This window comes from Medicago truncatula, chromosome 4, assembly GCF_003473485.1.
Source record: "Medicago truncatula cultivar Jemalong A17 chromosome 4, MtrunA17r5.0-ANR, whole genome shotgun sequence".
Lineage (NCBI taxonomy): Eukaryota > Viridiplantae > Streptophyta > Magnoliopsida > Fabales > Fabaceae > Medicago > Medicago truncatula.
In genome coordinates, this window is record NC_053045.1 from 6,769,516 (window position 1) to 6,793,299 (window position 23,784).

The 23,784-nt window shown below is 32.2% G+C and overlaps 4 protein-coding genes across 6 annotated transcripts; 3 read left to right on the top strand and 1 right to left on the bottom strand.

Moving 5' to 3' along the window:
• The first annotated feature begins 6,295 nt into the window (after nt 1-6,295).
• LOC25491537 (uncharacterized) lies at nt 6,296-8,388 on the top strand. Its single transcript, XM_013599480.3, has 5 exons — nt 6,296-6,681; nt 6,759-7,013; nt 7,145-7,403; nt 7,496-7,627; nt 7,720-8,388. Exons 1-5 carry the CDS (start codon nt 6,514-6,516, stop codon nt 7,821-7,823), a joined length of 918 nt encoding a protein of 305 aa, XP_013454934.1. The 5' UTR covers nt 6,296-6,513; the 3' UTR covers nt 7,824-8,388.
• Nucleotides 8,389-10,584: 2,196 nt separating this feature from the next.
• LOC25491538 (ferrochelatase-2, chloroplastic) lies at nt 10,585-15,736 on the top strand. 2 transcript variants are annotated; one of them, XM_013599482.3, is made up of 10 exons: nt 10,585-10,743; nt 10,977-11,113; nt 12,019-12,289; nt 13,367-13,510; nt 13,865-13,966; nt 14,147-14,250; nt 14,366-14,492; nt 14,745-14,897; nt 15,069-15,169; nt 15,272-15,736. In XM_013599482.3, the coding sequence occupies exons 2-10, from the start codon at nt 11,007-11,009 to the stop codon at nt 15,585-15,587; spliced, it is 1,425 nt and encodes a 474-aa protein (XP_013454936.1). In that variant the 5' UTR covers nt 10,585-10,743; nt 10,977-11,006; the 3' UTR covers nt 15,588-15,736. The 2 variants fall into 2 exon arrangements, with proteins under 2 accessions (XP_013454936.1, XP_013454935.1); XM_013599481.3 differs by having other exon boundaries at nt 10,741-10,883.
• A 177-nt stretch (nt 15,737-15,913) lies between these two features.
• LOC120580160 (peptidyl-prolyl cis-trans isomerase PASTICCINO1) lies at nt 15,914-17,506 on the top strand. Of its 2 annotated transcripts, none has more exons than XM_039833478.1 (4): nt 15,914-16,042; nt 16,145-16,229; nt 16,788-16,889; nt 16,979-17,506. In XM_039833478.1, the coding sequence occupies exons 1-4, from the start codon at nt 15,966-15,968 to the stop codon at nt 16,997-16,999; spliced, it is 285 nt and encodes a 94-aa protein (XP_039689412.1). In that variant the 5' UTR covers nt 15,914-15,965; the 3' UTR covers nt 17,000-17,506. The 2 variants fall into 2 exon arrangements, with proteins under 2 accessions (XP_039689412.1, XP_039689411.1); XM_039833477.1 differs by having other exon boundaries at nt 17,118-17,506.
• Nucleotides 17,507-17,625: 119 nt separating this feature from the next.
• On the bottom strand, nt 17,626-18,485 carry LOC25491540 (copper transporter 1). The gene has a single exon (XM_013599484.3). The coding sequence runs from the start codon at nt 18,294-18,296 to the stop codon at nt 17,883-17,885; it is 414 nt and encodes a 137-aa protein (XP_013454938.1). The 5' UTR covers nt 18,297-18,485; the 3' UTR covers nt 17,626-17,882.
• Nucleotides 18,486-23,784: the final 5,299 nt, after the last annotated feature.

A 23,784-nucleotide genomic window follows, 5' to 3' on the forward strand; every position in this document is an offset into this window, starting at 1 on the left:
CTCAACAGGACATAAGTCCTCACCACTACACCACTTTGAGTAACTAGTACTCCACCACTTTGAACGACTAAGCATTCCAGAGCCGAGGCTCTCCCACTGTTATGTTTATGCAACTAATCCCCATAGAGTATATCTACATACCAACCAACCTATACCTATACATATATATGATTCACCAATCAACTTACACCTTTAAGGGAATTTTAATTATATACAACACACATCAGTCAACATCCATTCATCAAAACCAACTAAGCATCCAAGGAAATATATATCAGCATACAAGCCATGCAATAATTCAACAAAATACACAATCCAAACAACAACAGAATTAACCAACCAAATACTGGGCAGCTCGCCTCGCGAGCTCATCTACTCGCTATGGCGAGCTCAGGAAAACAGGTACTCGCCATGGCGAGTTGGAGGCGAACTCGAGGCGAACAGAAATATGGTGCTCTCGGGAAAAATGACATTTTTCTCACTCAAACCTCAATTCTAAGCTCCCTAATCATCTTTTGAACTTAAAACTTGCTCTAGTCCTCTTAAGAATCATCTAGGTACACGAAACTACCCAAAATACGGCTTATAACAACTTTTTCAAAATCCAGATTTTTACAAGGTTACTCGCCATGGCGAGCTGTATCACTCGCGAGGCGAGCGATGAAGTTGTTCACTCGCTATGGCGAGCAATGGCTACTCGCGAGGCGAACGATGAACTTCAGTACGGGCAGAATGCAGGTTTTCCCCAAAAATCCCATTTTTCCTCAATTCACTCCCCAAATTAGTTTACAGATATGCAATGAAAGGTTTTATGCACCCAGAACCCATTTCTACCCTCAATTCTATGATTTCTACACTCAAAACTCCTTAATCAACAAAACCCAATTTCTCCCAAATCCTCACATAAACCTATTAGAACACAATCAACATTCAGAATCTATATAATTGCGGTAAACCTCACCCTTACCTTAGAATTGCAGAAAAAATACAGCAGCAAATGATTCCTAAGCTTCTCTCCCTTGCACTAGCTTTTCTCCCAAAACCAGACTGTTTTCACGTAAAACTGTTTTCTCTATTTTTCCTTCCTTTTCTCCACTCCCAAAATGTAACCTCCCACTCCCTAATTAGCAATTAACTCCCTACTAATTATGTTAATTATTTCATAACCCCCAAAAATAATAATTAATCCTATTCTTATATTATTTTAATTATTTAATAAAATAATCATATAATAACTAAATATACACTACATAAATCACCAAAAATCACATAAATGACACCACGAAATTAAAAATAATTAAATAAAAAATTAGAGTGTTACAGTTAGTGGGATCCATTTCACTAATTAAAGACTAAAACTTCAAAAGAAATGCTAATAATAAGATTAAGAGAGTGAAAATTATGGTTTTTTTTTCTGTGTCCAAATCAAATGATCCAAGTCTCTATTTATAGAGAAAAAAAAATCACGAATTTTGGTGAAAAAAAAAAAATTATTTGCAATGAAATAATTGAGTCCAAAGTATTAAGAAGATAAAAATCCAGGCCAGCCAACCAGAAAGCGACGCGTGGCAGCATCTATCCAAAAAAGCTTCTCTCTCCGCGTCCATCTGTCACAGACGCGCCTTGTCGGCGCGTGTAACGCACGCGCCAAAAAAAGCCCAATCCGAGCGCGCCACGTGGCTTCCAGCGTCAGGATTCAACCTATTGAATGTATTCATCATCTCTTTCCTCCAGCTCACTTTCAACACCCCCCTCTCCAATGGTTTGCTTGTTGAATATGGCTTTCAACACCCTCATTGTAGTTGGTCTAATAGAAAGAGAAAAAAAAGAAGTTGTCATAATAGTTGTAAAAAATAGTTGTTCAAATATCACTACTCATTTTTCAAACTCTCATATTTATGAGTTTTGAATTGATGGGACTACTTACTATTATCACATCACTCATACTATATTATTTGTTTACCATAGTCCTCTTTCCGTAACTTCACCCCTATATATACTATCATTTTCTTCATTCACTTTTACTATTTCACTTGTTACCTCTCTAAATTTACCTTTATCTTATCTTCGTATCATCGACGATCTTCTGAACCAACAAACATCAAATTATTTGTGTGGCGTATAATGTACGAACAAACACAACTTTAGCCACGGGTTGTTAATTTGAATTTAAACATTTTGAATCAAGTTGTAAATGCTAAATTAAAGCATAAATGATATTATAGTTCGTTTTAATTTTAAAGTATTTTTTGGAATTTGATTTGGAGAAATTACACTAACCTCCTTAATGTTTCACTGCATAACAAAAATCTCCTCTAGTTTTCAACTAAACACCTACCTCCCTTGGGGTTAACACAGTTAATTATATGTTAATTTTGGATGTATACTTTTTTGGCTTGGCAATTGTAACATTCAACTTTCCTTCTTCATTTACTGCTACTGTTGCCTTACTCTATTTTATATCTAATGGCTTTCCTTCTTCAGTGCAAGGTTCGCATGAACCATTGTAGTTGGCTTAGCTCAATTTTAAACGTCTCAATTGATCACTCTTATGTTCGGTTAATATTTGGAATTTCCAATAACAATTGGAGTCATCATATTCTTGTAGTTCTAGCTTCAAAAATTATCACCACTCTATGAGTTATATGATTTTGTAGGAGTTTGCGTGATTCTAAAACACAGTTGCCTGTGTTAGATAGCTTATAGCTATAAGCTCGCATGTGTCTATTTGGTAACAATTATTGTGTCATGAGCTTATAACATTCTTTCATGAGATTCTAACATTGTTTAATGTCCTAAACTAATCATTTATATATTAAGGATTAATTACACATTAATAAAAAGTAAGCGGATAATAAGCTCTGCTGCTATGTCTTATACCTTTTTGGATAATAAAATCAATTTTCGTAAATATAACATTTATGAGCATAGAAAAATACTTCGAAAAGTGTTGAACTCGAACTTATAGTGTATAAGACATATATTATCTATGCCTATAATTTAATCAAAATCAAATTAATTTTGATAAAAGTTTCATAAATACTATTGCTTGTAATATATACACATTAATTAACACAATATAAAAAGCGGATAGACAAACACGAAAGACTGGTCTAAACTCTATTCTTGATAAAAATATTACAATAGTATAGTTTTATGTTATTTTATATTCATTAGTTAGTTTAACTACTGGTTTTACTTAACTTTTAATATATATATATATATATATATATATATATATATATATATATATATATATATATATATATATATGGGGTTTACTACAATAGATCCACCTCATTTCATGAAGGTCTATTTTAGGAAGGTGCACCTTTTCACTTGGACATAAATGTCTATGTTTTTGTTTTTTGAGAAAGAGATAAGGAAGGGACAAAGATGTAATTCAGCTTATGTTTTTTTTTTTTGTTTTTTGATTGAAATCATTTATGCTTTTTATTTCCTTTTTTATGTTCTTCTCTCTCTTACGGTATCTCTCTCTCATTGCAGGTTCCTTTCTTCCATTCTTCTTCCAAGTTTTGTGAATTGTCATCGCCACCTTCAAAACAAGTTTCCCTAATCACAAAGTTCATGGCAGAACAAAATTCATCGAAACCCAATTGAATCCATGATAAAAATTTCAATACTTTTAACTGACATTGATCCAATTTTTTGAATCAAACTCTCAAGCAAAGAAATAAGGGAAACAGTAATTAAAGAATTAAAAAAGAATTTTTGTTCTTATTTCAATCTGAGTTACAGGATCCCACATGGGTTTAAGGTTGTTTGAAAAGATATAATCAATGGTGGGTTTCAACTGAAATTCATTTTCGTCATCGGAAGTTCAACGTTGTTGTTGTTTTTTCGTTGCTGGCACTAACTGGAGATTAAGGAACTTATACGTTGCTGAAAAAAAGATGCTTTCTAATTCCATCCACCTTATACTACCAATCCAAATATACCCATGATTTCACCACAATCACTAATTTTCTTGACAACATAAAGTGTAAGAATGAAACAAAAACCTTGAAAATAATTGTCAACGTGAAAAAATCACATTTTGAGAGTAAATCAAAATGGAAAAAAGAGAATGGTGAGAGAAGAAGAATAGCAAAAGAGAAGGAAGAAAGAGAAAGGTGGACTCTGTAGATCTCGTAAAACTAAAAAGAAAATCTAACATAATTGGAAATTACATTTGTATCCTTTAGTATTAATTTTCTAAAAAAACAAAAACATGGACATTTATGTCCAAATGAAAAGGTGCACCTTGCTAAAATAGACCTTCATGAAATGAGGTGGGTCTATTATAGCAAACTCATATATATATATATATATATATATATATATATATATATATATATATATATATATATTCTCTCAAAAAAAATATATATATATATTATTGTTATGAGCTTATTTCGCTACCAACTAATGTACCTGATATCCACTGTCAAGAAAAACAGGTTATTGGCTGTATGATATTTTTTATTTTATTTTTTTACTATAGAGGGGCATAAATAATTATAAAAGGATTTAAAAACTAATATAAAAGTATTATAATAATTAAGAGGAAAGAACACCATTATTGTAAACAACAATTAAATTGAGACGAAGGGAGCAAAAACAATATTACGAGTTATTTTGTTGAATTTATATACAGTAATAAGTCTGACCACATCTAAAATATTTTGATAGAATATTTAAAAATGTAATTGAAACATGAATATTGTTAAGCAATAAAAAAAAAACTACCGTCTTGACCAAAAAAAACTACCGTAAAAATAGCTTTTTTTTTTTACAAGACTGTAAAAATAACTTGATCATCCTGAGACATATTGTTCATTTTGGTGTGAATCATCATGAGATATGAATGCTAATTAAATCTTTTATAACAAAAAAAGAAAACTAATAAAATAAATTTTGATAGTTTTTGGTGGGTCCCAGAAAGCAGTGGAGTACTACTCTGTGTTGCTTGGGACAATGCTTCAACTGCCAAGCAAACGACTGAAACGAGGGATAGGTGTGAGTGTGAGGGGGTGCAATGGAATGCAACTCCTCAGTCACGTCGTGGTACCGAGTCACTCCTTTTCAATACATTCCGTAACTGTCCACCTTCACATCTTACCTCAACTGTATCACACCTTCCATATCTTTCTAAATTCCAAAATTTTGATTTGTTAGTTCTACCGTTATTATAACATTATTGGGTTTTCCATCAACTTTTTTATTTTATTTTGGTAGATATCCATGAACTTCTTATTTTAATCAATATATTAGAAATCAATTTTATTTCCTAAAATTGGTAAATTTGTTCTGAAAAAATTACTAACTAAAATTAGTAGTTAGTTAATCACCATGAGAAATTGATAGTTACTCTTGAGATTCTCTTTAATTATGATTTAACTTACAATTTTATTTTTTGACTTAATCATTTGACTTTAGTGAAAAAATATCCTAATAATCTTTTTTTTGAAAATATTAAAATGAAATATATTAATCAAACCAAACAAGTTCTTCTGGCATAAGCTTTGCGAGAAACAGACTTAAAAAAAAAAGTTTACATTGTTAAAGTGGAATATCCAAAAACATAATAATAATGAAAGTTGCATATCTCACTTTCAACCACTATAAAAACTTAAGCTTAGATTAGTCACATAAAGACTTCAATTTTTTCTCCTTGTGCTAAAAAATACATTTGTTTCTTTCTTTCCAAAAGACCAAAATGCTATACAGTCAAACAACGCTTGGATCTAACAACAATTTCATCATATCATTATACAAAGAGATTTTATTAAAATGACTGAAGATGGTGCAAATGTTTCATGTGTTTTTTTATCTGTCATCTCAAGTTAATGTATTATATCTTTTGTCCTCTAATTTTCGTTGTTAACATGTTTCTCGTTAATTTAGTCAAGTGACTAACTTTGACAATATGATTCGTGTAAAATAAACTATCATATGAAACCATTTTAAAAATCAAACTCAATTTTGTAAATCAAATTTGTTTTTCACTATTAAATTAAATCTATTAACAATGCGTATGGTTATAGTACAAGTTAGCTAAACTTAACCAACAAGAATAATCATGACAGAAGTGAAAGAAAATGATAAAGAAAAAAAAAGTAACCCAAAAACCTTGTCCTTTTCTGCATGGACGGCGCGTACATCCACAACAAAAACAGCGCGCGTAAGTCCAAAAAGCTTCACCGCCTCTAATCCTTCTAATTTCTTCTCCCTCCACCTTTTTTCTAAAGAATTCAAAATTAAATTACACACACACCAAAAATACATCACCTATAAAAAAGTGTATACTCTATGACAAAAAAAATCCCTCAAATTCCTCTTCTTTGTTCATTCCATTCTCTACTTTCCCTTTCACCCTCTTTCTAATTTTTTATTATAAAATTTCTGGGTCCCTTATAAATACACTCTTACTATATAAAACCATATCAAAACTTCTTCAAAAAAAACCATATTCCAAATTCAAATTTCAAATCACTAAAAAAAAAAACTCAAATGGCTCATTCACTTTCTCCTCAGTTCTTAACCGAGGACGAAAAATCTTTCATTAATAAACTCTTCACAAACGACGCCGTTTCAAGTTCAACCACTCTTTTTCCTTACGATGATGTTTCAATCTCCGAGTTAACTCGTCAAATGACTCACTCATCTCTCCACAACAAGGTAACGAAAAAAATTCAACAAAAAAAAAAACGATAACACTCAAAAAAATAAATTACAACTGTGTTTATTTTTCATAGGGTGTTTTTGAGAATGGAAGCTACGCGAAGAGTTCAAGTGGAAACGACACCGTTTTGAAGCAGAACTTGCAGAAAGCGAGGTTTGATCTGCTACATGCAGCTGCAGGAGAAGATGCAAGGGTTCATCGAGCTAAGTACGAAGAAGAAGAAGCTTTTTACGGTTTTACCCCTAAAAACCACCATGGATTTCATACTCAGAATCATCATCATCAACATGCAATTTCTCAGAAACAGTTACAGTTTCAAATCGCTCAAGTAATAACAAAAACAAAAACATACTCAACATTTTTTTTATTTTTTTCTTCATTTTTATCAATTTTTAAGCTATTTAATTTAGTTTACTGATTTTTTTTTGGTGATTTTTTTTTTTTTTTTTTTTTTTTTAGTTTGAGATGTTGAAGAAGCAGTGGATGAAGCAACGAGAGGAATTTTCTCGTGCTATTTCACAGAGAAGAGTTGAAAATCACCGAAATATCCCTGGAGGAAGAAGGAACAATGAAACGGTTTTTCCGAGTAATGTTGGTTTGTCTTCATCTGCATGGAGTTCTGTGAAGAAGGGAAACCCTAATTTGAGAAGGGAAAGAAATGGTACTGGTGTTTTCTTGCCTCGTGTTGTTGATTCTACTGAATCAAGAAAAACTCTAGGTAAAAATTTAATTAACTAATTAATTGATGTTGATTATGTTATGTTAAATATAAATTCGTTAATTATTAATTAATTTTTTGTGTGTTTTTAGGGGGTGGTAGTAAAAATGTGGTGGTTCCTGAAAGAGTGGTTTATGCTTGGAATCGGAAGGTGGAAGAAGGTATGATTAGAGGTTACATGCAGCAGAAAAATCGTTTTTATGGAACTTCAAATTTTGAAAATGGTTAGTACTGTAATTAATTAATTTGCATAAAGTTTTTCTTTATTGATTTGGGGATTTTATGATTTGACAGTGATGTGTGTGTTGTATTTTAGGTGTTGGCAGTGATTATGAATTTTCTCAGCAAAAGCGGAACGTGAAGCAGCAGCTGACAGAGGTGAATCGTGAGATCCGGCTTCCACAAGAATGGACTTATTGATGGGTATAGGTGGGACCCGATGTTTTTAAAATCGGACCGGATCGGTTACATTGCTTTTTCTAGATTCGACTATTTTAAAACAGTCGAATCAGATTGAGTAGTTTGGCCGAATTGATATCCGGTTTGATTTTAAAAACATTGTTAAATGGAGGAATTAAAGTGAAATATTAGGTTTATATTTTAGGAAATAGTAGAAGTAGTTAATATAGTGTAGATGATTAAGAAATATTAGGATTTTCCTTGAAGCAAGAAAAAATAGTACAACTTGTTTCTTGATTGGAAAACGGGATGGGTAATGGCTTATAAGATGTAGTTGAAGAAGAAAATAATTTAGGGGTATTTTGGGAAAAAGGTTATGTTAAGGAAAAATAAAAGGAGAATTTAAATTGGGGAGTTGAAGAAGCACAAGGTTGGATATGATTTGGTGAGGATGTAATTACAGCTTGTAAGGATCACGATGTAATCATTTCTGGGGAAATTACATTACATGAATGTAAAGATCATATTACAACCTGTCTAACCAACCAAAATTATGATAAATAAATGAATGTACATCTTGTTTCAATCATTGCATTTCTTAACCTTTTCTTAATTCTGTGTCTTGTTACAGTTTCTTTTGTGTTTATTCAACAATAATGGCTGTTTATATTTTCTAGATTTTGTTTTGCATTAATAGTATTATGTCTATCAGTAAGTTTTTATACTTTTCTTTTTCGATGATAAAGTTTTTTTATACTTTATTTCCCTCTTAATTAAACTTTTGGATTAATATAGAGCTTGTTATCTTAGAAACCGAAAGGTTAAAGACCAAATAGTATCCACTAGATATATGTATAACTCCAATTAATCAAGTTATAGTTATTTTGCTGACTATAGAGGAGATGTAAGAAAAGCAAGTAATGAGAACCATTTTCATAGGTTGATCACTCACTCTCTTGCTTTTTCCAAATGGTAGCCTTTACTTAGGAAGTAAGTTTCAAAAATTGGTTAGTTGTTGTAGGCCATGTAGGCATGGATTTCAAGTGGGCCATCTTAACACATGAAATTTGGATAGGGCATATGTATATGAAATAATTTAAGATCTTGTTTTCATTTATGGCAAGAAATCTCTTTCTTGCAACTCTCACCACTGAGAAGGGGCATAAAAGTTTTTTCCAAAGGAAAGGTAGCTATCTATTCATGTTGCTAATGCCTGCGCTGCGACTGTGTCCTCTGTTCTCAAGACAAAGACACATAGCCATTAGGGAAGGGGATACAAATAGTACATAGCAGGCAGCATAAATTTAAAACTATGCCGCATGCTTGATAATAATGACATAAAATAGAGTTTTGCATCTACTTGTTAGTTTTTTTTTATATTTGGCTCGTATTTTCATATAAAAAAAAATATTTAGCTCATATTTTAAAAGAAGAGAAATGTTAACCAATGATCCGGGCACTGGTTAAGGCTTGAATGATAACTTATCATGAAAATATGTGTAATCAATGCATTGAAAATCAAAATCTTTGCCTTTTTTATAAAATTATTTCTTCTTTTGAAATCTTTAAAGAGTGCCCCGGAGGCACTCGTTAACAAGACCCTTAAAATAATATATGTAAGTTTGAATTTCACTTGATAAAAGTTTAAAGTGAAAGGTTTATTTTGAAATATATTCAACATATTGAAACATTAAAAAATAACTTTTTCAATATAAAATTTATCAATTATTTCCTTTTTGAATCTTTAACTAGTGCCCTAAGGATACTCGTCAACAAGATCCTAAAAAAATATGAATTCATCTTATATTAAAATTCATTAGTGTTCATTCCTAAAATATATCTTAAATATGAAGTAGTAGGAGGTTGATGGTTGAGAGGTTCAATGCATTGCTGGATGTGGGAAAATACTTAATTGGGCAAAAGGATTTGAGCACTTGGCTTGAACACACATGCACAATTGAAAAAATATAGAGAAAGAAAATAATTAAATAATATTTCTTTTTAAATAATTAAATGAAATGTACTTTTGTGTGTGGGTGCCTAAATGATGTGTCTAAATGCTTGTATCCAAGCAAGTCTTTCTCGATGGATGTGTGTGGTGGGGGAGTGATGGTGAACGCGTTGTATGTAACGATGTTTCGCGTTGAGTTCTGTGTAAAATGGATTTGACTGACTCGTCATTCTTCTTGCTTGTTGGGGGTAAAGTCATCTTATTTTTCTCCATTTAAAACATCAGATTGATCGAAATAGTTATAACGTGATTGAACTTTATAACGATAAATTAATGGAAAAATTACTTCAGGGGTCCTTTATCTTATTTATTTATAACAATTTAGTCTTTTTTCCTCGTTAAAATCCTTTATCTTATTTATTTGTGAGTGAAAGTTCACTTTGATCTCACTCTATACCTCGTTGTCACAAAGGTCCCTGACTCGGAATTAAATATAGACATGCACTTTCGTTATTAGTTTAATTTCTTATGTTAAAAATTTCTATTAACTAATGAGGTGACGTGCATGAGTTGCCACATCGACTAAAGTAAAAGTAGAAAATGTCACGTTGTTCCATTAACCGAAAATCAATATCTTCATATTGAATATCAAATCTCTAAATCCCAAATTTAATCCCCAAATCCCTATTCAACGAGGTGCAAGGACCAAAGTAACCATTTACTCTTTATTTACAACACTTAGTTGTTTATTTTTTTCCCTGTTCAAATCCTTTTCTTAATTCTTTTTTATAAAAAAAAAAAAAAAAAAAAAAGGCATCAAGGTGACTTCTATTTTTACAATTCTACAGAGTTTTATTTTCACACCCCCCAGCCTAAGCAGTAAAACGCAAATCTGGAGAGGAAAAACGCTTAAACAAGCAAAACGTATAAGAAGGAAAAGCGCAAAACGTAAATTTTCACACTCCCCGTGCCACTTGACAAAGATATTGGGTAATCTTCCACTCTTTCCATTTAATTCCTTCCTTTCTCTATTACTGATTTTGTTGCGGAATGATCAATTGCTTGAAAAATTGAAAATCAGAAGGAATAAAAAAGATCAAAGAATATAATTACATTCATGTTATTTTATGGTGATGAACTTTTAATTGCTAGTTTAATGGTTTTTAATTTTGTTTTTCTTTTGATTGAGATTTATTTTATTGATGGTATTTCAATTTGTTCAGCTTGATCCTGCTCTCATCAGGAGGGGAAGGATGGATAAGAACATAGAAATGTCTTATTGTAGCTATCAAGCTTTCCACAGCTCTCCTTCAATGAGATCACGACGTACACCAAGTTGGGCACGACCGCGAGGCTCAAGGTAATATTTTCTGTAATGCTTAGTAGTAATCAGTAATCTAACAAAACTTTTGCGTTGATGTTTTATTTGTTAGATCAATCTTGTTATCAATTGTTTCAATGGTTTTAGTGGCTGGACATGCGTCCCACTATTTAGAAACACATGCTTCATTGTCTGGGGTTCAATTCCCAAAAGCTTATTCCATGAAGGATCTAGAGAAAAATGAATTGGAGAAAAACATGGTTTTTGATAGAACTCTATGGTGTCGTTTGATTCATGTAACCGACCTAAGACATTTATATTTATTTTTAATTTGAAAATTACACACGTGGCATCTGACTTAGTCAAAATTGAGGGATGTGGCCACTTTTGCAAAAGAGACTAAACATAGGGGTTAAAATTTCTATTTTTTTTAATAGGTGGCCAAAATTGCAACATTTTGAAACATAAGGGAGAAAACTGCATTTAAGCCTAGTAAGTTTAGAAAGAAAAAAAAAAAATGCTTCTTTTTTCCTTTGACAGTTTTGAAACTTAACGGCTGCATTATTGGATTATTGTGCAGATACTGTAATGATGTATTGCTATGCATATATCTTTCTTCATAACAATACATATATCTTATTATTACACATATATGTATTGCAATGTAGCACATGCACTTTTGATGGAATGTGTCTGGTGTCTGACACTAACACATGTGATTACGTTCAATTAATACATATATATATTTTTTTTTACATTTTACTGGTGTCAACGTGTCAGTATCATGCCAGTGTCAGTGTTTGTGTCTGTGTCTGTGTTTGCTTTATAGATGTATTGTTCTTTTTTTAATATCTATATACCAGCAGCAATTTAACAAACCTTTTTAAATTCACCAATCTAATACATGTATTTGCTAATTAAGATACTTGGTTTGTGGTTTTCAGGTCCTGTGTTACTTGCCACACAGTTTGTAACAAGTCTACATCTCAGGCATCCTTATTTTTGTGTCCTGGCTCAACAAATAGTAGAATTGGCAGCAGAAGCTTAGTTTGTCGGTCATTATATTCTGTAGATGCAAGCACTTTTAATGGGCTTACTGTACAATCTCCTACTCATGCTGCCGAAGAAAGAGTTGGCGTGTTGCTTCTCAACCTAGGTGGACCAGAGACGCTGGACGATGTTCAACCTTTCCTGTTTAATCTTTTTGCAGATCCGGTATGTTGTTTGTTTTTACACTTCCAATATTAGTTATGAGTATTACTGTTAGTACACATTCATATAATCTGTATGCTGGTTAAGGGGCCGTGTGCCCATGTGGAATGGGGGATGGTTTTGGTTTGAAGATGAGGTGCTTTGGTGAATATTAGTTACCCCGTTTCTAATTAGTAGGAGGTTATGTATTGAAATTTGATCACTCAACTGGCTGTTCTAATATTGAATCTGCATGCTTAGTTTGCTGGTTGTAAGCTTGTGCCTAGGTTCCTATTTGAGGCTCACACAATGTTGTGTTTGTGTTGGACTTAATGGTCGTAATATTGGCTTGGATCCCCGAAAACAGTTTAAGTAAACAAGAGTGCTGCCATAATTTGGGAGGATGGGCGATGATACTGTCAATGATGAGTTTTGGTTGGTCATGGCAAGGCAGGAGCAGGATTTTCACAAATGATAGGAATTGCTTCTCATCTAAGGATGGGTGACGGACTAGTCATGTGAGATGCTTTGGACAAACATTACTAAAACCAAATATATATGCAATGTTATATAGGAAGGAATTAGTCAATTAGGGTGGTTTGCTTGCTGTATATGTGGTAAACGGTTCAATTCCAAAGTGGTGTAGAACCCAATAGGATGCCTTGGAATCTTCATTGAAAATTGATAAAATTCTGGAAATGCTAGAGATATGTCTTTGGCCAAGTTTGGTGCTATTCTGCCTGCACTAGAATATTGTATGATGGAATACATGGTTGTGCTAGGACACTAACTATTTTTCTGCTACAGTCATGTCATTTCAATTTCTTAGTGGGTAATTCAAGTTGTTTAGGTTCTAACAGTAGAACCTGAGGGTTGGGCATGTTAGTGATGTTTTGGAGAGATTGGGGAATCAATTAATTGTATTTTATTGATTGGTGTGGGTCTGTTTATGTTTTATGTAATGGCTTGAACTGTTATATTGATCCCTCGGTACATCTTGTGTTAGTGGTCTATCTTCTCTCTGGAGCATTAATATTATCTTTTGTCTTTGCAAAAAAAAAAAAATGTTTGTATGCTAATATGTTTCTTTTATTAATATAGGATATCATTCGGCTCCCAAGGTTGTTTCGGTTTCTCCAGCAACCACTGGCAAAACTGATATCTACGCTTCGGGCTCCTAAATCCAAGGAAGCATATGCTTCTATTGGAGGTGGCTCTCCTTTACGCAAAATTACAGATGACCAGGTGCAGTTCAATTTTTTTGATTTATGCCTTTCTTATTTATGTTTTCCCATTATATGTTGTTTGGCTATGTAGCACTGGCATTCTAGATTAAAGGCATGTCCGGTGTTTGACACCGACATACATGATTACATTCAATTACTTCCATTGTTTAAAATAATTATCAGTGTTTGCATGTTAGTGTCGTGTCTTGTGTAGGTCTCTGTGTCAGTGCCTCATAGCTGTAAGTGCTTCTATTTCTCTTCAAGAGGAATACTTTGTGGCTTTTTCCAGTTATTTTCAATTAAAAAAAAAAAAAACCAGTGTTACGGTTTAGAATGGAAATAACTTCTTTTATGGGTTCCGATGATCATGCAGGCACTTGCACTTAAAAGGGCTTTGGAAGCAAAGGGCCTCTCTTCAAATATCTATGTTGGGATGCGGTACTGGTACCCATTCACTGAAGAAGCAATTCAACAAGTAAGTCCTTATGCGTTTTAGATCAAATGTGACTATTTTATATTATTCTCGTCATACACACATTACCATTTATTTAAGTTATTGATACAGGTGACTATTCATTTTTAAATTATTTACTCTGAGCTCCATTTTGTCACCTTAAATTTGGGCTTATAGTGAAAAGCTTGTCTTGTGTGATAGATTAAGAAGGATGGAATAAGAAGGCTTGTGGTGTTACCCCTTTATCCCCAGTTTTCCATATCCACTACTGGGTCAAGCATCAGTGTTCTGGAGCAAACGTTCAGGTACTACGTAGTGGCACTTCGTGAATATCCCCTTACATGATTTAGAAAAATATTTTCTTTTTTGAAGCAATTTAGAGATTATTACTATTATTAACTGATATTATTTCATTTTCAGGGAAGATGCTTATTTGTCTAGGCTTCCTGTTTCCATCATAAACTCTTGGTATCAAAGAGAAGGTTATATTAAGTCAATGGCTGACTTAATTGAGAAAGAACTCCAGAGTTTTTCTGAGCCAAAGGAGGTGAATTTTATTCTTGTATTGAATACGTTTTTTTTAAAACTCGGTATCCGGCTAATCCGTGGGGTCCAATCCCACCGTCCACTTGTATTGAACTCTTGTATTGAATACGTTGAACATGGTTATCGTAACCTCTATAATTAATTTTTTTCTATGGGCCTGTTAGTAGGGCTTACAAAATTTAAAGGTTATACGATGTATTTTTTTCCAATCTGAACCGTGGCATACCAATTTTTTTTTTCTTCTATTTTTCAGGCAATGATATTTTTTAGTGCCCATGGTGTTCCTGTTAGTTATGTTGAGAATGCTGGGGATCCATACCGAGATCAAATGGAGGAGTGCATCTTCTTGATCATGCAGGAATTGAAGGCTAGAGGAATTAGTAACGAGCACACTCTTGCTTATCAGGTTTGTTTTGAACTCTTTCAACTTGCTTTTCTACCATCTTCTGTCTGATTTGAGCTTGAGCAGAGCCGGAGATGTACCGTTCAATTAATATAGCTGGCCTGTATTCTTGCTTTCCTTTGGTTATTTTTTCCCTGTATCTGACATTTTTATTGGATGGAATTGGATTGCCAGAGTCGAGTGGGCCCTGTACAGTGGTTGAAGCCATATACAGATGAAGTTCTAGTTGAGCTTGGCCAGAAAGGTGTGAAGAGTCTTTTAGCTGTTCCAGTGAGGTACACTATCATTCGCCTTTTACTATGCTAGCGTATTCGTTTAAAATAAATATAGTCTTTGACTCATTTCTAGATTTAAAATAGTCTCTTCTTCTATCTCAGCTTTGTAAGTGAGCACATAGAGACTCTTGAGGAAATTGACATGGAGTACAGGGAATTGGCTCTTGAATCTGGCATCAAGAATTGGGCACGTGTCCCGGCTCTTGGTCTCACCCCTTCCTTCATTACAGATCTTGCAGATGCAGTGATAGAAGCTCTTCCATCGGCAGCAGCAATAAATGCCCCTACCAGCACCTCTGAAGATATCGATAAAGACCCATTTAAATACTTCGTCAAGATGTTTTTTGGTTCAATTTTGGCTTTCATCTTGTTTTTGTCGCCCAAAATGATAACTGCGTTCAGGAATCGTGTCATTTAGAAGAATACCACATGAATTTGATTTCATAGATGTTAGTGCTACTGATAAGAAATTTGTATACTTGTACTAGTAATCTATACAACTAATAAATTGCAATTTCTGTTGTTCTTGCAAATATTTTAGTAGAATGACTGTATGTATGTTGTAAATTTGCTAGCGCATATATATGCACAGGAACATGTATTTGTTTAAAGGGCACTTTGAAAAACATACACAGTCAACCTTTCTAGAAACTTCCATAAACCAATTTCATTTTGTTTGTTCAACAACCTTCTAACTACCTAAATTTTCACTCAGCAACAAACCTTATTTGAATCTTCAATTTACACTATTTTTGCATGAAAATCCAGTGAATGTTTTGGTTTATTGTTAGTGGTTATGGCAACTGTTAATGAAGATGATGAACAAGAATTTGCTCCACAGAAGAAGAAACCACTTTCTGAGGATGAGAAAAGGTAGAATTTTTATTTTTTAATGTTATGGTTGTAACGGTTGTGTTTTGAATGTTGTTTGTTTGGAAAATTTAAGGAAGAAGAAAATTGTGGTGGGAATTTAAGGAAGAAGAAAATTGTGGTTGGGAGTTTGATGAAAGCTTTGATTAGACCTGGTGGTGGTGATTCTGGACCTTCAAATAGTGACCAGGTTTGTTTCTGCTCTGTTAGGTAAAAAATAGCGGATAGCTAGTAAGCTAGCTAGACGAGCTTAGGATATCTGATAAACTAGTTGATTGAATTCGTAGTGTTTTGTAAAATTAGTGGCTGAACTTGCTGATAAATATGAAATGACATAAAAAATTAGTAGCTTACAGAATGCTATGGCTAGTAAGAAAAAACTATAAGCTCGTGAGAAAACATTCATACAAAACAGGGCGATTTTGATCATTTGAGCTTATAAAATATCCGCTATAAGCTAACAATTGTGTCTGGCCAAAGAAAGCCTTTAGGTGTTCCAACTACACGTAGATTTCAACACTTGAATATCGAGGGTAATCACATTTAAATTCGTGGGCAAATTCATGGGGTATTAATCAAATCTAACACTTCATTAGCTATGTGATATATACTAAATAAAACAGATATTAATTACCTAATTATCGGATCCAGTCCAATCTATGCAAGGATATATTCTGTACATCTGGATTCTGACTGTTCCATATCTTAATTTTACCTGTCATCGCGTGTTCTTGAATGGACCATTCAGGTCTTAGAAGCAAATCCTGCGCACGTCAAGGGTCTTTATGGTCGTGGAATGGTCTACATGGGTAATGGAGATTTTGAAGAAGCAAGGGCTGATTTCAAAATGGTAAACCTTCATACTCAACTTTCTTTAGAATATAAGGTATATTGTCATCCGTTTCTGAAGTCAATTGTTTGATTCTAAAACTGAATCAGATGCAACTGCTGCTCTTCTAAAACTGAAGCAGAAAGACCAGATGAGATTGGAATAGCCAATCAGTCATTCTCTTGTATATGGTTGAGATGTCACCAAAGGAAAGACTTTATTCTTACACGAATGTCGATTAATTCGTAGGAAGTTGAGAAGAAAGCTCGGAAACAGTTTAAAGGACTATTTGGCAAGTTGAAATTGCAGAAGTTAAAGCTAATTATGATGAAAATCAAGTCACAAGTGAAATCCTGAAAGACAGTGAGGTACAGAGAGACTCATCAGATGGAACAAATTCAGAGGATTCACATGAAACTGCACCTGATGCAGATCAAAGGGTTTGATTCTCTTACTTCTGGCCTATCGGGAGTAGAATTTTTTCATCTCTTGGGCTTCAAAATGTACCATACTATCATTTAACTCGAAGATTGGCCATAATTCAATTTTCAAATGGAGGCATGTTACCAGGATTAATATTTTGCTCAGTTTTTTATATTAGCTTATATGAGGCTTACTGGCTTAGAGGTCATTGATAATTTGATCTTACTTCACTCCAATTATATTTGAACAAGATCTTAAAATGATGAACTTCGATCCCATATACAAAAACAGAAAGGATGCAGAGAATCTTAGTCTAAACAGAGTCAAATCAAAGTAGAAAAAATTGAAACTTAGTTTTATGCAATACCTTGAGAATTACACATGCAAACACCTATCACCAACCATATACAATAGAAAAGAAAACTTTATTCAAACAATTTATGCGATAAAATAATTTGACACCACTAGATCAGTATCATAGGATTTACATTTTAACTTCAGTAAGTCAGACTCAAAATACAAATTTGAAATATGAATATCAATTTTTTATTTTCAGCGGCTGCATGGAATCCAAATCCCTTATCACTGCGACTAAATGTCATCAATAGTCATGGCGGACTCGCGATTTTGTTCTTTGTTGGCAGCAAAAATATCATGAGACTTGACTAAAAAGAATCCAATGGTATGACCAACAACAGCAGCAATGAAGATTCCTATATTGAAAGACATAACAGCAAGCATAACCAAGTAAAGGAAACTAATACGAAAAAAGTATATAATAGCCTGAATCAACCCTCCTTTGATATGATTTGTCCCTTGCTTGATGGTTGATTTGTTAGGCAAAAACTCAACAACCAATGCAAGGAAAAACACAAAAGATAGAGCTAAAATGTACATGCCAAGACTTTGGTTAGGCCACCCAGGGAAAAGTATTATAGCATCTTTTCCCCAATAGAGATTCATGTGCATTTTCATGTCCTCCTTCATCATATGAATCATCTTCATTGGTTCAGTGGGAGTGAGAGATAGTAGCTTGAGGGTTACTAGTTAGGTTTTCTTGCTGGATTTAACCTATTAACTGTGATAATAACTATTATAAAGAACCAGTTCTAGGAGATTGATGATATGAAAAATCATAAAAGGGATTTGTATTTATTTGATAATTAATAAAATTATAACTTTGCTTGTGAGCAAAAAAAATATTAATTTAAGAATTCAATTAGCTGGAATGCCAATTCTTCAAAAATATTGATTTATTTACTGATAAATGTTGTAAACTTGTAGTCACCCAATTTTTCCTTTTAACCTATGGTGTTACTGAAAAGGTATATTTTTTTTTGGTTACAACTGAAAAGGTAATTTAATTTGATAGATTTCTTATTTTTTTTTAAATTATAAACCAAGCTGCTAATCTTTTTTTATTTATTTATTTTTTTTTATTTTTTTTATATACAGGGAATGTATTTTTGATGAAATAGATAGGGAATGTATGCCTTTTTTTAATATATAAGATGGAATGGAACGAATGCAAATAATGTTGCGTAAAATAAAATGCCACATCATAAATGTTAAAAAAATATTTTTGTGGAAACAATAATTGCCACATCATAAATGATAAAAAAAAACTTTTTTTTTGTTAGCCCTATGGTTTCCGGCGAAAAGAAAATTCGAAATTTGGTCGCGAGGTCAGTAAAATCTAACAAAGAATTATTCTACTCATGAATCAAACTCGAATTCTCTCCCGAACGATTCGTCCTTTGGTGGAGCTCATTGACAACATGAGTTAAATTGCTTGGTTGTTAGAAAAACATTTTTGTGGAAACAATAAAGATGATATCATAATTAAATGATTGAACTAAAATGATTAATAAACTCTTTATAAAATGAATCGTTCGGAAAAATTCGAGTTTGATTCTTAAAAAACAACTCTTAATTAGATTTTACTTATCGGAAAACAACTCTTAATAAACTCTTAATATACAACGTTAATTGCTAGCTCGCCTTGTCGGTATGGTAATCATCTTAAGGTATACCCTAGTTGGCACAGGTTCGAGTCCTAGCAAACAGGGTTGTGTTTGGATTGAAATGATCAATAAATATGAGGTATTATAAAATACCTCTCTTTTTTGTTGCAGAGATTCCATTACTTATATTTTTGACATGAGATTCCAGTGTTAGAACTTTAGAAGGGATGCCACAATATCATTCATTTTTATATGTTATTTTCACTACAACTTACATCTTGATTTTACCTTTCCTTTTTCCATTCTTTAATCTTTTTAATTTAGTTTATTTTTGTTTTAGATTTGAATTAATTTGAATTGTGGGTTTTAATTAATTTTTTTTAAAATTTATCTGCTTTGTTAGAAAAGTACCCTCTCATCAAATTTATTTATACTCCAACGAAATCGATACACCTATATATAAAGTGCTTGTAGAGGAAGTCTTCCATGAAGAAAACATGTATTTAGGAACACCATTTAAGCACACAAAAAAATACATTTCATTTAATTGTTTAATTATTTTTTCTTCCTACTTTTTTCTTTAAATTGGTGCTTGTGTGTCCAAATAGAGTTTTTAAATATTTGTGACCAATGAAGTATTTTTCGTGTTAGTATGCCGCTCATTTGTACTATGCATGGGTTGAATTTTTATTATTATTTATGTCTTGTGTGTCTATGTTTAAACCCAAATCATCATTTAAATCTTTGAATGTATCAAACGATGTCATTATAGTTCTTCAATATAACAAAATTACTCATAAATATATCTCTAAATATGGTTTTCGTCAATGAATTTGGTTGTCTTGGTCTTTTGATCTCTTCCCGTGAACTCCAGATTCCAATTTTAATAGCAACAACAAACCCATACTCAGACTTCCGCAACAATATTGGTGTCGTAAAATTTTATTTTCTTTTACAGAAGAAACGTTAGATATAGGAGTCAAATAATTTTTGGTCTCTATAAAAATATCAATTCATGAAATTATTCCCTATAAATATAAACACAATGCTTTCATCCTCGTTAAATTTTCATTTTTAGTTTTAGTCCTGACATGTGGTCAACTATTAGTTGACTTACAAAATTCCACATGTATTAAATCCTACATGTATTGCCACATCAATTCTAAACTAAACTATTACTTTTGCATCTTAAGTTGCCCTTGGTGTTAGGTTGTTTTGATGATTGTTGTTTACGTTTTCATAGTAATTAAAAAATATGTTAAAGCATCATAGTCATTGATGATCTTAATTTCCTACAATGTGTCTTGTGTTAAATTGTGTTTAAGGTGGTTCATATGTGTAAAGTTTTGTTAAAACTTCTTTCCAAGCTTCGTGAATAAGTCGTTTTGGGTAAAAAAAAAAAAGAAGTCCTAAATTATAACTCGCTTTACAATACAATGAATCATTAATGCTATTTTTTATATTATACCATTAACTATTTATTACTTTCCCTTCTTTCAGTTTTTTACTTTATCTTTCTCATACCATTTATTAAGAGGACAATTTTATAAAATAACTCATAATATCTCATTCTCATACAAAATTAATTACATTTTTTAATACGTGTGAAAGGACCAAAAGTAGTAACTTTTATATTGAAAATTGTGTAATTATGACTTAAAAATAAATAAATTAAACTAGCTCACTCAAATGAGCATCTTAAAGAATTAAAATTGAAATCTTAAGAAGAAGCACACTTCAAGATCCCAATCCAACTTCACAATGTCAACCCAAATAAATTATAACTTTTATATGTATTTGATTTGATTTTGGCTAATTGGTCGAATTATCACCTGAGCCATTGTAGTTACTCTATTTAAAACTAAAATAAACAATTCCGAACACTAGCTCGCCTTGTCAGCGTGGTTATTGTCTTATGGCATACCCTACTTGACACAGGTTCGAATCCTAGCAAAAAGTTGGATTGAATGAATGTTGGAATGGAAGGTATTTCTCTAATGGGGGTATTTACCTAAATCTACGCGGTATTATAAAATACCTATTTTTTTTTTTTTTGTAGATAGGCGAAATGGCAAAACCATTATAAACTCACACACATAAGCGGAGATGTCGGGGTTCGAACCCCGATCGAGACGTCTGACCTAACAATTTTGGCATTTTATCATTTGAGCTAGGACTTGCAGACAAATACCTCTCTTTTTGGTACTTGGCATGGTTTTTTTTTTTACTAATTATGTCCTATTTGTATATGTTTATTCCCAAATCATCATTTACACTGTGTTTGGAACAAGAGAGATAGAAGAGAGAGAGAGCAATGTGATAGAGAAATAGGGGAGAGAGAGTAAAGCTATTGTGTTTGGAAGAAGAGAGATACAAGAGAAAAAGGCTAGAAGTTGATGGGTCCCACATAAAAATCAATCTCTCCATTGTGGAGAGAAAGCCCGGAGAAAGAGCACCAACATATGGTTTTCCATTTTAAATAATATAAAATTAAATAATATAAAATTGTTTTGTTTCACAAGTTAAAGGATACTATTTGTCAATTTAAAATACAATTATACTTCTCTATTTCTTTTTATACCAAACAATATATCAAATCTACTCTATTTCTTATCTTTTTCTCTCTTCTCATACTTTCTCTTACCTACTTCTCTCTTCTCAACTTCTCTTCAAATCAAACACACCCTTAGATTCTTGAATGTGTCAAACGATGTCATTATAATTCTTCAATATAACAAAATTACAAAAATATCTCTAAATATAATTTTCGTAAATGAGGGAGTCTGAAAGAAGAGATTAAAACAAACTGGTATGGAGGATATCATAGACTTCAGAAAAATCAAACAATCCTCTGTCAAAAGATTACGACTCTTCCACCCTAACATCCTCTTTCTAAATTAATTTGAATTGTGAGATTTTAATTTATTTCTACAATCTATTTACTTTGTTGGAAAAATATCTCCATAACACCCTATTTTATTTAGTAAAATTTATGTCCATCTATCCACTTGATACGAGACAACTCCAAAATGGTAGAAATACATGTGAGTATTATCAAAAAATTCAACCATGTTTAATGTTCGTTTTTATTTGGCACAGGCTGAGAAATTTACCACACATGCCAGGCTCGTCTCAATTTTATCCATAAATCATCATTTAGTTTCTTATTGTGTCAAACACTATCATTATAATAGTACGAAATTTAAAAAAAAATTCCCTAAATATGAATTTTTCTAGTGAGCTTGATCTTCAAATGTGTTTTGTTTAATTAATTTCATCCTCAAATATAACTCTTATTAGTTGGTTTAGTTCATAAAATTACTAACAAAAGATACATTCAATTATACTTTTGAATCATTTGATGATTGTCTTATACATTCAAAGATCAAAACGACAATTTACTCTAAGTCTTACGTAGAGATTTAGTTTTAAAAAGATTGAGCATAACACACATTGTTACGCATCTAATCTAAGTTTAGTAGATAAAGAATTTGATTGAAAGATTAGATGTCATGTATGCCCGTACCATTTATAAACATAAGTATCCATAGAAAAACAATCACACCTAATTTTAAAGAAACGACACTCGTGCTTCAATGAATGCCATTATTTTTAGAAAAATGATATTTGTTCCATAATTTAAAACAACTTTCAAGTGAACATTCTATTATACTTTTATTTCATTGTATTTTTACTCGCTTCTTCCATCTTTCTCCCAAAAGAATAAGAAAGAAAAGGTTGTCTCAAAATATATCTCTTATTTTTATTGTTGGAACGGAAAATATTACATTTTTGTTTTGGATTATTTTAAATGAATGTCCTTTTATTAAAATATTACTTGGTCTTTTATTCTTTGGGTCACTCTGAGCCTCATTGGATTTTATTCTATAGTATTTAAATTTAATATGTTCAAAACTGACCGCTAGCTAACCTGGTCGGTGTGGTTATTGTTCTTTAAACATTACCTGCTTCACTGAGGTTCGAATGCTGGCAAACAACTGTGAAGATGATGATGATCATGATTCAAACCTATGAGGTATTATACAATACCTCTCTTTTTTAGGTGTAGTTTTTTTTTTGTCACTAGATTAGTGACTAAAATTCATCTTATAAGGTGAATCAGGTAGATTAGTGGCTAAAATTCACCTTATAAGGTGAATAAGTGGGGTGTCCGGGATTTGAACCCCAACCCCTACATATAATAATGTATTATTCTACCAACTGAGTTACGCTCATCTTATTATATCCATTTTTTATATCATTCATTGTACTGTTGTTGTTACGGCTACCTTTTAACAAAATTATTGCATATTAGGGCTAAGTGATTATATCATAACCCAACTATCTATATCTTGATGTTTACTTTTTCATTTGCCACTCTCTCATTTTTTTAATAATTTTTTGTTGTTTTAAATTTGAATTATGAGTTTTAAATGTATTTACTTTGAATTATTTTAAAATGTTAGTAAAGGAGAACATAAATAATGTAGAAGTTAAATAAGAAAATAAATTTGCGTCAAAAAAAAAAA

Bases quoted from the DNA above. Each gene is read 5' to 3' on its own strand.
- LOC25491538 (XM_013599481.3), top strand. The intron at 13,967-14,146 runs GTAAGTCCTTAT...CTTGTGTGATAG, and splicing joins CTGAAGAAGCAATTCAACAA to ATTAAGAAGGATGGAATAAG. The intron at 14,251-14,365 runs GTACTACGTAGT...TTTCATTTTCAG, and splicing joins GTTCTGGAGCAAACGTTCAG to GGAAGATGCTTATTTGTCTA.
- LOC120580160 (XM_039833477.1), top strand. From the start codon at position 15,966: ATGGCAACTGTTAATGAAGATGATGAACAAGAATTTGCTCCACAGAAG. The intron at 16,230-16,787 runs GTTTGTTTCTGC...TGGACCATTCAG, and splicing joins GACCTTCAAATAGTGACCAG to GTCTTAGAAGCAAATCCTGC. The intron at 16,890-17,117 runs GTAAACCTTCAT...ATTAATTCGTAG, and splicing joins CAAGGGCTGATTTCAAAATG to GAAGTTGAGAAGAAAGCTCG.
- LOC25491537 (XM_013599480.3), top strand. From the start codon at position 6,514: ATGGCTCATTCACTTTCTCCTCAGTTCTTAACCGAGGACGAAAAATCT. The intron at 7,404-7,495 runs GTAAAAATTTAA...GTGTGTTTTTAG, and splicing joins TGAATCAAGAAAAACTCTAG to GGGGTGGTAGTAAAAATGTG. The intron at 7,628-7,719 runs GTTAGTACTGTA...GTTGTATTTTAG, and splicing joins AACTTCAAATTTTGAAAATG to GTGTTGGCAGTGATTATGAA.
- LOC25491540 (XM_013599484.3), bottom strand. From the start codon at position 18,296: ATGAAGATGATTCATATGATGAAGGAGGACATGAAAATGCACATGAAT.